This window comes from Ochlerotatus camptorhynchus, unplaced genomic scaffold (assembly GCF_037179485.1).
Source record: "Ochlerotatus camptorhynchus isolate MF236.1 unplaced genomic scaffold, CSIRO-AGI_Acam_v1.1 ptg000259l, whole genome shotgun sequence".
Classification (NCBI taxonomy): domain Eukaryota; kingdom Metazoa; phylum Arthropoda; class Insecta; order Diptera; family Culicidae; genus Ochlerotatus; species Ochlerotatus camptorhynchus.
The window spans coordinates 284,751-297,510 of NW_027040749.1; the positions used below are offsets into that span (position 1 = coordinate 284,751).

Here is a 12,760-nt window from a genome sequence, read left to right on the forward strand (position 1 = left end):
GCTTTTGTAATCAAACATTCAATCGTAAATTTGTCAAAACTCTTACCTCGCTCTCGCAAACCAACAGCATCATCAGGTAGGGTAGCCTTTGCTCAATATAATGGTGGTGTTAGTTTGCGTGAGTGAGCTAAGATTTTTGACGTTTGAATGTTTGTATTCAAAAGCAGATAAGCTTTTCTGAAAATTCACTCTTGCTTTCATTTCTTCCATTAAAAACTTTCTTCCCGCACAAGCTGACAGCGCGCAATCAGTTTGTAAACAAAGACGCAATATTTTCCAGTTAAATCATGGTTGTTGGCTTACGTTTTCAAGTGGTTTTCAAGAAATAATCCGCATTCCGCATCATTCCTATCCACAAAATGAGTGACGAACCGGTACCGTCTTCGTCCTGCATCAGATCCGTTTGTCCGGTGTGCGACAAGATGTTTCCGATGGCAGATATCGAAACTCACGTGGATCGGTGTTTGCTTTTGAATTCAACCGATCCGAATGAGGTGGTGGAGGCTGCTGCCACTGCATCCACGACCACGAATGATAAAACGGAAGAGAAAAAGCCAAGGGAATCGAAGCGGACCTACAGTATTTTCGGAAAATCTCCGATTATGACTCCCAAGAGGGCTAAAAGGACGACCAGGAGCAACGATGTGGAAAATGGAGATCATTTGAGCGTTGAGGAAATAGAGAAGTTGGTAATCGATTTGTCGGAAGAGGAGAAAGAGGAAGATATACGGGTCAAGACGAGTACCATGAGCAAAGCAAGTAAGTCGAAGGATGAGAAAGGCGATGAGAATGTTCCGTTGGCGGAAAAGATGAGACCCAGCGAGCTGGTTGATTACATTGGTCAAGAGCACATCATTGGGAAGAATACGGTTTTAAGGACTCTGTTCGAGAAGAATACCATTCCGAGTATGATCCTCTGGGGACCACCTGGATGCGGGAAAACGACTTTGGCCCACATCATTGCGGCTCACTGCAAGAATAATGAGAATATGCGCTTCGTAAAACTATCGGCTACGATGAGTGGCGTAAATGAGGTCAAAGAGGCAGTAAAAGTGGCCAAGAATGAGATCAAATTTAAACGGAGGACCATTTTGTTCATGGATGAGATTCATCGGTTCAACAAACTGCAGCAGGATATCTTTTTGCCGCACGTGGAAAGTGGAATCATTACGCTGGTTGGAGCAACAACCGAGAATCCTTCGTTCAGTTTGAACTCGGCTCTGCTGAGTCGCTGTCGGGTCGTTGTACTGGAAAAGTTGAGCGTCGAAGCGGTGATGAAGATTCTGGAGAGGGCTCTACCGCATCACCACACATTGATGTTTGAGAATAACAATCGAGCCCCGGATATCAACAAGATGCCTTTTATTCCACAGTATGAGATGGGGTGAGAAAAGTAAATTAATGCTCTTACGATTCGCTTTGTGTTTCAGAATGATGATCAGTTCGGAAAGTATCCGATGGCTGGCGGAAGTTTGCGATGGAGACGCTCGGATCGGGCTGAACAGTCTTCAATTGGCTTTGAATACGGTTGCAGCCCGACAGGAAGAGGAAGGATCGGCATTGAAATTGATTTCACTGGATGAAATTAAAGAAGGCATCAAGGTGAGTTACCAGTCATGTGCTGTTGTCTATTATATAGCATTCTAATAGCGTCTTCCTTCTAGAAATCCCATCTGCTGTACGATCGCAAAGGGGACCAACACTATGAGCTGATCTCGGCGCTGCACAAATCGATTCGCGCCTCGGATGACAACGCCGCTCTCTACTGGTGCTCTCGGATGCTGGTTTCCGGGGAAGATCCTCGTTATCTGGTTCGGCGGATGATCCGAATGGCCAGTGAAGATATAGGCCTAGCCGATACTAACGCCCTTACGGTGGCTACTTCTACTCTGGCGGCTGTGCAAGCTGTCGGAATGCCAGAGACGGACTGTATCATAGCGCAATGTGCTGTCTATCTGGCTCGAGCGCCCAAAAGTCGAGAGGTCTACAATGCTTTCAATCGGTGCAAAGCGTCAATCGAGAACTACAAGGGCCCAATGCCGGGAGTACCATTGCATTTGAGAAACGCTACCACCAAACTGATGAAAAATCTCAACTACGGGGCGGGATATAATCTACTGAACAAGGGCGAATCCGGGTTGAAGTACATGCCAAACGAGTTGGAGGAGGAGAATTATTTTTCGGAATAGAACCTTTGTGATTATTTCTTGGTTCAAAGTTGTTGATCATACATAATAAATGTGCCATTTAAATAACGATTAAAAGGTAGTTTCTTTATTCAATCTCAAAAATGACATAGATGCACGCGTGATGAATATCTGCAAATAGAACGGAAAAATCAAGATTAAGGACTGCCGCTGTAGTTAACGTAGTAACATAAAACATTGATAGCAGAATAGGCATTAAGCTTCAGATAGTGGTGCATAAAATTGTTGAATCATAGATTTTCATAGAATTAAAAAGGATTTTATCATCATCGTGCTACCTATTCTAAATTCAATATCAAGAGACGATAATTACCTGCCATTATGCCGTTGCTTCATGAGTCAACCTATCGATGTTCAGTCACCTAACAGAGAGTAAAATCGACTGATTAGATACAAGTGAAATTAAATTTTTACCGGCATTATCAATTGTATGAAGGAGCATCAGATAGTGGTGCATCGTTGTTGAATCATTGATTTCATATAATTGTAAAGGATTTCTATCATCATTTAAAACTGAATTCTGATTTAAATTCTCATGCATGGAATAAAATTTACCTGAATAATTGTATATGACCGTATTGACGGCTCCATCTTGCGTTGATCCTGAAAAAGAAACAATGGTTAGTCGATTTACAATAAACTTCAATGTTTAACCCTCATTGCAAATGCTTCAGATAGTGGTGCATTTTTTAGAATCATGATTTTTCATACTAATATGGAGTTTTATCATCATCCAATGTTCATTAAGATAACAAAAAAAAACTAATGAATCCTTACCTGCTGCAAGAGTTACAGCATCCTTAGAACCGCATTCTACCGCTGAAAAATGTCCTCGTCTGCAATGAAAAGAAAGCACGATTAGTTCATAACCTCGAAATGCGCGTTGTTGCAGATGTTAGCATGTAAGCCACCGGAAGTGGCATCAGAATGGTGCATGAGTGTCAAATCAAGGATTATTCATACAAATTTTAGGTATTTTTGATCATCATAAAGAATTTTTCAGTATATTTCATTAACAAAAAATATATTATAACTTACCACATTTACCGGAAGTACCATTAAATGGTACAAACTCTATTCGCTGAACTCATACAATTTCAGATTTCTGATGAGCCACAAACACATCTAATCGATTGATTAGAGTGTTTTAAAGAAGGTTTACTACATTTTTGTAGTTTAATTATAATGATCACTGCAAATTTCGATAAACTTCCAAAACGCTACCAACTTCAGCGATCGGTGAAATTGAAATGAACGAAACAGTCTGTGGTTGGTCAAACCCGAACTTTACCGAAAAATGTGAGCTTAGAACTGTCATGCGAACTGTCAAAAATAAAATTGCCCAAAAATTTCTATGTCTGATCCCAATGGACTTGACTTCAGACGAAAGAAACATATGTATTTAGACAAGATGAATATAAAAGTAGACGCGCTCAATTGGGTTCTTTAAGGGTATTGAGGTAAACACATATTCGTAATCTGCATTAAAAATGGAACCCAAACCCAAAATTTTATCAATTTGGGTACACTGGAACTATTTTATATAAGTACGATTACATTTGCAAAAATCACCTTATTAGCGCCCCTCGGTGTCACTTTGTACGGGAGCGAGCTGTCAGTTAGTAAGTTTAGTGTCAAACAGTGAAGTTATTATTTTGCTTTAAATCTTAATTTAAAAATCGAGATGAAAGTGTGTGGGTTCGAAAAAAATATAGCTGTGCTCAGAAAACGAAGCTCTTTCGGATGATGTATAAAAAACAATACATTTTTCAAAATTAAAGAACCCAATTTCATTGAAAATTGGGCGACCCCAGCACAGAGTTAAACCAACAATCAATACGAAACTAACGATTTTAAATTGGCTCACCCCTTTAGTAGCCTATTGGTCCCAAGCAAACGATTAACGTACCCTATTCTAGTTGAAATTCTATTACTACACTATGTTTGTTTTGATTCGCTATGAAAGTTTGACAGATAACATCAGGGGTGTGTGGATTCATGCAGAACATGCAGGGGTGAGTGAAATAGCTTGGGACTGCTTGGGACCGTTGTTCTGGTACTGAGTGAGCCAAAAATAATAATGCTTTTCTTCGGGACCCAGTGGTCTTAGAGTTACCTCTATGGTTAAACCATAGAGGTAACTCTAAGACTAGAAGGTCCAGAAATAACGTGCTCAACTTTTTGGCACAGCTCTGGTACTCTCTTCGGTCTCAAGCTAATCGATTCACCCCTCGAAACATAGGAAAAACCAATAACCCCTCATTTTATCTGTCAAACTTTCATAGCGAATCAAAACAAACATTGCATAGTACTAGAATTTCGACTAGAAGGGGTACGTCAATCGTTTGCTTGGGACCGATAGGCTAGTCAAGTAGTGAGCCAATTTAAAATCGTTAGTTTCGTATTGATTGTTGTTATAACTCTGTAGTCTGAACGTACTGTTAAACGCTGTCCAGACTGGAGAGTTATAACATGTTATAACGGTTGTCAAATAATTGCAACACAGCAACACCATCAAGATTGCGCTATAACATGTTATAACTCTGTAGTCTGAACAAGGCATAAGATCAATTAATCAATAGAGCTAGAATATTGTTTTTGACTCCAAAAACTAGTTGAATTTTAGAAGCACACGAAACATAAAGGTGATTGGAATTCTGTTCGATTGCAATACTCTAAAATTTAATCTAGTAAGAATAAGAAATCATCGGAATAATTCTAATGGGAATGTTCGATTGGCTCAGATTCGGACAGTTCATTTGGCTTAAAACATTCTCTCCGCTTATCTCTCCCTCTGAGTATTTCTATACACCACCGGTTTTAGTTGCAACCAACAATTTTGTTTCAGGCACTGCTCTCTACTAAATAGGCTGAATTTATAATGAGACGAAATGTCATACTTGGAACAATCGATTATCTGTCATAGTCATAGGTAAAGTTATTCCAATCGAGCACACTGTAACTGGAAAGTACCCATTAATGGGTGAAAAAGTGCCCATTTCGAAGTAAAGTAGGTAAACTCATTTAATGGGTAAAACGTCTTTACCCATTAATGGGTAAAGACCTTGTACGTCAAATCATGGGGTACTTTTTTACCCATTTTTAAATAATAATTGGCTTTATAAAATGGGTACAAAGTACCCAATTTTGAAATCCTTAAACCAGGATTTTTCTTTTAGAATTTGTATGATTTATGGATCATTGAAAGAGCCACAATGAATAGTTAAGAATACAAAACGTTATTTATATTTATATCTTTATTTCACCATTTTCCATCCAGTGGTCTTTCCATCGTTCGTGCAAGAAATGGTGCTCAAAAAGCTCTCCTGGGATCTCCTTGCTGATCCGGCTAGTTCTGTCCCTGCAAGTTTCAGATTGATGTTTAGATGTGGGCAGAAAGAAATAAAATAAGAAATACCTACTTTTCAAACGAGCAATTTCCATTCGACATCGTTAAGACACTTTGCGACTGAAGCGAGGACTGGAAGATGTTATCTAAGTTGCTTTTCACCCATTAATGAGTAAAAAAGTACTCATTATTCTCGCCCGAAGCGCTCTGAGAAATGGGTAAAAGAGTACCCATTATTTGAAATTGAACTTCACCCATTATTTGACAGCCTCATATAGTCATCAAAAATGGGTCCTTTTTTACCCATTAATGGGTACATGGCAGTTGCAGTGCAGAACACCTGTAAAATGGATAAGATGTCACCTCTTTACCTCTTTACTCTCTTCAAAATTTTTTATGTTTCAGTTTCCCACCTTTATTCCATGCATTTTCTTAAACTTGGTATCAAATTCATCAAGCTCTCTGGGCTGACTTAGTTTATCAATGACATTAATGAGCATTTGTGATAGACCGGCGTTGGGCGTTTTTCGTCGTTCGCAGTCTTCGCAGCAGAGAACTGTCACCTGTTTGTGAGCCTGTTTGTCAAAATCAAAAAGTTTTTCCATCGCAAGTTACCACTACTACTTTGCGGAAAATTGTCTGGTGAAGTGTGATTGGTGTAAAACGTGTAAAACAAACCCGTACACTAATTCAACGCTCGCCAGTAGTAGTGCGTTAAGTGCAATGAGATTCACGTAGTAGTAGCTTTTCAAGTCTCAAGAGTCGTTCGTATTCTCGCAGTCCACAGTGCTCCGTGCCTCTTCTGCGTGCTAGTTATTCTTTTTGTTTTCAATCCGACACTCGGAGTCAGTACTAGTTATTAGTGGAAGAAAGGAAGCAAAAGTGAGAATTTAGTGCTGCTGGTGTCTAGAAGGTAGATTTTTTTTTTTCGTTTTTAGTGATCGATTCGGAACCCGGACGGAAACGAAGAATAATTCGGTGTTTGGCGATTATCTACCGTGCACAATCCGTGGAGGTGAATGTATTTTGTGCTGTGCTGTCGTAATCGATCGAGTGCCCGAATTGGGTAGAAATTCGTCTCTCCCCCCGGAAGGAAGGGAAGAGAATCGGAAATTCTGTGCGTGACATTTCCTGTGCTTTTGTCAACCAACCCCATCGATTGCGAAACCAGCCAACAGTCCCGAAAGTGGCCATCGTAGTCTCGGCACTGTCTGTCAAGAGTGTGTACAGGGAAGAGGAGGTGAAAATTTATCGTCTTCAATGGTGGAAGCAACTGCGAGTTTGACAGAAAAGGAAAAATTCTACGCCCTGGGGCATTGAACGGGAGAAAAATTTCGTTCGCATTCGAAGAGGATAGATAGAAAGTGTTGATTGTTGAGTTTCATTTCGGTTTTTCGTCAAAGTTTTCTTTTTCGACCCTAGCAGGCAACGACGACGAGTGGTTTCCAAGGCGAGGAGCTGAAAATAGTGGTTTGTTGAAAAAAGGGAAGAGGAGTTGAAAGTGTCTTGTCTGCGGAATATCAGCAGCGAAAAAGAAGTTTGATTTGACAACGGAAAAGTCCAATGGAAAGTGTAATTTTTCAGTGCACTGTGCTATGATTTACGAAATTGCTAATTCGTGAAGGTGTCATTTTCGTGTTTGGATGAAAAGAAAAAAATCATTTCCTTGACGACGACGTCGACGATTCCGTTGCCTCCTAGTTTGGATACCTACCACCTACCCTTCATCAGTCACTCGGTTCGGTTTGATGTAAACACCAAGTGGATAGAACAAAAAACAAATCTTTCCGGAAGCAGAGTCCCATCGAGGAAAGGATTCCGAGTTGAAAGAGCGACACAAAAGCCGATCTAGAAGCAAACCCCACCGATCATTTCATTGATCAGTTCAGGTAGGTTGATGGCAGTAGAAAAAGCTAGAATATGTATTAGCCTTGAGCAAAAACACCTAGGCACACGGTCGAGGGTGGAAGATAGCTTGCCGGAAACCGAGAAAGACTACTTCTTTGGGAGTCTGATTCTTGAGTGGGTGATTCATTGAGGCCAGTGTTGCTCAATTTGAGATTATATCATTTCAGTTACAAACAGTTGGTATTCAATTACAAATGGCATAAAATAGGTAGTCCACTGCTAAAATTTTGCGGGAGGATTGCGCGATGCCCACTGTAGTGATCCCAATTAAGAGCAATATTTCATAACTCCTTAAAAGGCTTAGAGATGGATCAAATTCGCTGTGCGATCGGTGTCGACGGCGACTCGAAAAGATGATACCGCACGCACATGAATCTACTGCGCCGAGCCAAACAACAGTAGTGAAATAATTGGCTGGAAAAAAGCATTTCCCCTTCGGGTTGCGCGTTGTTTTGCAGGGGTGTGTACAGATGGGATAAGCTAAGGGGCAGGGGTCATGATTCTTGAAATCGAAAATTTATGTCGTTTTCGTTGGAGTATGTCAGAAAATACTTCCTAATTAATTAATTGCTAATTCTCGATAACTTTTTCGAAGGGATGTATCAGCTTTTGTAAACAATGCATTTGATCATCGGTTTGGCGTAACTGGTAGCTCACCCCACGTAAAGATTTGGTCCGGTGTCGATCGCCCGTCCACAAAACCGGCTTGATAACTTCCCACAAATCTGCTTGCTAGCGGCGATAAACGGCGAAAGATGATCTGGGAAAGCACTTTGTAAGCCACGTTATGAATAGTGATCGCTCGATAGTTCTCACATTCTATTTTGTCGCCTTTTTTTATTATACTGAGCATATTACTCCCTCTTTCCACTCCTCAGGTAGCTGTTCTGTATCCCAGATCCTGACTATCAGTCGGTGCAGACAAGTGGCCAACTTATCCGGGCCCATTTTGATAAGTTCCGCTCCGATACCATCCTTCCCAGCTACTTTGTTCTTCTTAAGCTGTCGGATAGCATCATTAACTTCACCTATCGTGGGAGCTGGCAGTTCCCCCTAAACCGCTGTACCAACGAAGCCATTCCTCGTGCCGCCTAGGTCCTCCGCCTCTGCGCCATTCAGATGTTCATCGTAGTACTGTTCCCACCTTTCAATCACCTCACGTTCGTCCGTTAAGATACCCCCTTCGTTATCCCGACACATTTCGGATCGCGGCACAAAGCCTTGATGGGATGCGTTGAGTTTCTTGTAGAACTTACGTTCTTGAGAACGATACAGCTGCTCCATTTCTTCGCACTCCAGCTCTTCCAGGCGGCGCTTCTTATCCCGGAAAAGATGGGTTTGCTGTCTTCGCTTCTGTTTATATCGCTCAACATTTTGACGGGTTCCTTGCTGCAGCATCGCCGCCCGCGCTGCGTTCTTCTCGTCCAAAACCGTCTGACACTCTTCGTCGAACCAATCGTTCCGTCGAGTCAGCTCCACGAACCCAACGGCGCCTTCAGCAGCGCTGTTAATAACTGCTTTCACGTTGCTCCAACCAATCAGGCAACGGTGCGTCGAGGTATGGCACGTACTCAGTTGCGACTTCGGGTAGCTTCAGTCTCTCCAGATTGTACCGTGGCGGGCGTCGGTACCGAATGTTGTTGGCAACGGAAAGTTTTTGGCGCACCTTGACCATTAGAAAGTAGTGGTCCGAATCGATATTTGCGCCGCGATAGGTCCTGACGTCGATAATGTCCGAGAAGTGCCTTCCGTCGTTCAAAACGTGGTCGATTTGCGATTCTGTCTGCTGCGGTGATCTCTAGGTGTACCGATATGGGAGGCTATGCTGGAAATAGGTACTGCGTGTGGCTTCCTATAACCAGTCTGAATTCCTCCTCCTGACCGACCTGAGCGTTAAGATCACCAATGACGATTTTAACGTAAAAAGCGTCTTTATCGTCATCGTCACTTGCTAAGTGAGGGCTGTGCACGTTGATTATGCTGACATTGAGGAAACGACCTTTGATCCTCAACTCGCACATTCTGCTATCGAAAAGCCACCACCCAATCACGCGTTTCTGCATTTCGCCCATCACGATGAAAGCTGTACCCAACTCATGTGTATTGCCGCAGCTCTGGTAGATGGTATAACCATCCCTATACGTATGTACCGACGATCCCTTCCAACAAACCTCCTGCAGCGCTACGATGTCGAACTTGCGGACCCTCAATAAATCGGAAAGAATGCGGGTACTTCCCAAGAAATTGAGAGACTTGCAGTTCCATGTTCCGGGTTTCCAATCGTTAGTCCATTTCCGTTGCTTGGGTCTATGCCGATTGTTCCGGTCCGTATTTACATGGCTTGTTTCCTGTACTTTTATTTTTTTACGGTTGGCTTGTAGGGCCTGCACCAACTCCATTCGCGGACAAGAGCTCGTTCTGCTCAGACGTATACTAGAGTTGATCGTGAAGTATAGAGTGTTTTAAAACAATAGTCCTCTGTGGCTATTGTTTTCACTTTTTTTTTTTGTCTTTTGTATAAGCGGAATCTTTCTGTATAAGAAGAGTAAAAATGGCAAACAGCGTTAGAAAGAACACAGTAAAGTTGATTTTTGGACCGGACAGCAAAATACCATCGTACCTGGATGTACTCAAGTTTTCTATGGACGTTTTGAAACTTTCGGCGACTGACATTCACACAATCTACAAAGATAAAAATGGCGGACAATTCTACATCAAACTAATCGACGATCACACGTTCTCTGCGTTCATTTCCGAAGCACATGAATTGTACAACTTCCAGTACGAAGATGGAGGAACAGCAAGGGTCCAAGTGGACCAAGCATCACGGATTTTCAGGTACGTTCGCATTTTCAACTTACCACCAGAAATCGAGGATCGGGAGATCCAGTATGTACTGGGTCAATACGGAACAATCCGACAGCACGTGCGAGAGAGGTTCCCAAGTGAAATGAAAGTGAACATTTTCACTGGAATTCGAGGCGTCCATATGGAGGTTTCGAAGGAAATTCCTGCCAACATCTACATCGGGCATTTTCGTGCTCGAGTTTTTTATGAAGGTTTGAAAGGTCGATGTTTTTTCTGCAAAGTAGAAGAACATATGAAGTCGGATTGCCCCAAGCTGGTGGCGATACCTTCAGGAAGTGGAGGTAAACCGAACCACTCTGGAGGTGGCGGTTCACCGCAGTCGCCGAAGCCGTCAGGCAGCGGGGTTAAACCCAATTCTGCCGGTGACACCGGGGTGAAGCCCAGTTTTGCCGGCGTTAGTGAGGTCAAGTCTAGCCTTTCCGGGAGCAGCGGAGTCAAAACCAGCCCTGCCGGGGGCAGTGGTTTTCCCCTGGGCAGACCGAATAAACCAGTAATTGACAACAGTGCACCAGTTACTCCACAAATGACGGTTCTAAGGAAGAACACTGAGAGTAAACCTGATCCAAACGTGCAGAACGCCGGATCTCAGAAAGGAGCGACATCAACAGTCTCGACAACGGGAACGGTTCCGAAGGATAGTAGCGGTGCTACAACGGGCACACCAACAAGTACTTCTGGTGGTGATGCGTGTGAAACCACGACTGCAATGGAAGATGAAGTAAGCGAGCAACAACGATGTGCTACAATCAAGCGTCCTGGAGCCATGGTTACGGAGAGTTCAGAAAGCGAGGAGGTATCAACCGAAGATACAGCCAGCAAAAAATGAAACATGGTAAGGCGAAAGGAAATAAACAGACACCGCAATTCGTGAGTAGACTGCCAAGGAATAAGAAAAACAAGCAGTAAGATATGATCATTTCCTCCTACCTGTATACAATTTAAAAGTTCATCTCTTTTTAATGAACCAAAAATGTTTTCTAGGATTTTAGCTACTTTAAACATTAATGCCATCAGCTCAAGAATCAAGATTAACATGCTCAAAGATTTTGTGTGGAACTATGACATTGATTTTGTTTTTCTACAAGAAGTTTCTCTCCAAAAAAAAAAAAAAAGAACCCATTGTCTCGTCGGGGGACCATCGTGCAGAGCACTGTTTAGAGTCCCACGCTGGTAGCAGGACGTTGATCAGCCGCTCCTAACATGGAAAATAGACGCCGTTTTGAGCCACACCTCCATGGTGAACAGACGCTCGAAGACTGTACTCTCCGGAGAGAGGAGTTCTCCCCTTCCCTGTCGACATACGACCAAGGTCCCACCGGGGTTGGTTACTCGATCTTCCCTATGGTTACTCGTACCCCAGCCGGCACCGCGGGGAGGTAGGGATAGGAGTTACTGGACAAGAGGCTAAGGACCGCTAGTGGGGTCTATTTTATACCTGCAGATACGCGAAGTATCAATGGTGCGCATTTTCCAGCCGTTTACCAGTCATTACTTTACCATCACTTCTAAGCAACTCACAACATTAACATATGCCTTCATTATATATAATACTATTTTTCCCAACTACTCGTCCTTTTACATTTGATATTCAGATGTTCTTTTGATTTGATTGAGTAATTAAAAACTAAGGCCGATACCATAACGACAGCGAATAGGCGACCGAAGCGTTGATACAAATGTAAGGAATAATATCAATATTGGGAATTTTCATTAATGATATTATTCCTTACATTCGTTTCAACGCTTCGCTTCTCTTCGCTCTCACTATGGCAGCGGCCTAACTATTTATCCAATACTCCCTTCTTTGGAGGTAAATAAACGGCTATGTTAAGATACTTACAGATATTTTTGACTCACAGTTCGATGAAAGAAGCAACAATCTAGCATCTAATCCTACGACAAAAACGACATTAAACGTTTTCGTAGCCGAGTTATTAACGAAAGGAAATGATGATGAAGAGAATCGATCGACAATCAAGACTGTTTGAAAGGATTTTATTTTTTACGAGGGGTTAAAAAAAGTTCGGTGTTCTGCAAATTAAGCTGTCGATAGAATGTCAAAATCAAGTCGACAAAGATTACGCTTGCCTCGACTCCGTTCGACACACGATACAGAGAGCGGGATTTTTGACGTAGGACTACGTCTGTGATTTCTATATGGGGGTACACTTTGTGAAAACCAAAAATGGAACATGTAACAAAATTATGAAAGATTTTGAGCGTTAATAACTCAGCTGCCCCTGGACCAATTACAATCATTTTAACACCAATCGATCAGAAATACTTATACCCATCTGTTAAATTTAAGATTTGATCATTTTTCAAAATATCACTATTGAAAATTGCACGAATGTGCAACTGATGATAATTAAAATTATCACCGATCAGCCTGCAAAAAGCGGTTTCCCTAACACAGATTTCAAAGTTT

The 12,760-nt window shown here is 42.1% G+C and overlaps 2 protein-coding genes and 1 long non-coding RNA gene across 6 annotated transcripts in view; 2 read left to right on the forward strand and 1 right to left on the reverse strand.

Moving 5' to 3' along the window:
• Positions 1 to 274: 274 nt before the first annotated feature.
• The window catches only part of LOC135705161 (ATPase WRNIP1-like), a 293,614-nt gene continuing 281,128 nt past the window's right edge, over positions 275 to 12,760 (forward strand). The window contains exons 1-3 of one of the 2 annotated variants that reach the window (XM_065226752.1): positions 275 to 1,372; positions 1,431 to 1,602; positions 1,665 to 2,210. In XM_065226752.1, coding sequence (XP_065082824.1) covers positions 360 to 1,372; positions 1,431 to 1,602; positions 1,665 to 2,189 — 1,710 coding nt within the window. In that variant the 5' untranslated portion in view covers positions 275 to 359 and the 3' untranslated portion in view covers positions 2,190 to 2,210. Of the gene's footprint in view, positions 1,373 to 1,430; positions 1,603 to 1,664; positions 2,227 to 12,760 lie in introns of those variants that run through there. The other variant, XM_065226751.1, reaches the window with a different exon arrangement.
• Positions 2,265 to 3,435, reverse strand: LOC135705164 (uncharacterized). 2 transcript variants are annotated; one of them, XR_010517825.1, is made up of 5 exons: positions 3,246 to 3,435; positions 2,985 to 3,043; positions 2,763 to 2,810; positions 2,525 to 2,569; positions 2,265 to 2,318 (listed from the first exon to the last, which is right to left on the reverse strand). It is a non-coding gene; the product is annotated as an uncharacterized LOC135705164 (long non-coding RNA). The 2 variants fall into 2 exon arrangements; XR_010517824.1 differs by having other exon boundaries at positions 2,273 to 2,318; positions 2,521 to 2,569.
• Positions 6,243 to 12,760, forward strand: part of Slmap (Sarcolemma associated protein) — a 95,165-nt gene continuing 88,647 nt past the window's right edge. Inside the window, exons 1-2 of one of the 2 annotated variants that reach the window (XM_065226749.1) lie at positions 6,243 to 6,469; positions 6,979 to 7,445. The gene's annotated coding sequence lies outside the window, so the exon portion shown is untranslated. Of the gene's footprint in view, positions 7,446 to 12,760 lie in introns of both variants that reach the window. The other variant, XM_065226748.1, reaches the window with a different exon arrangement.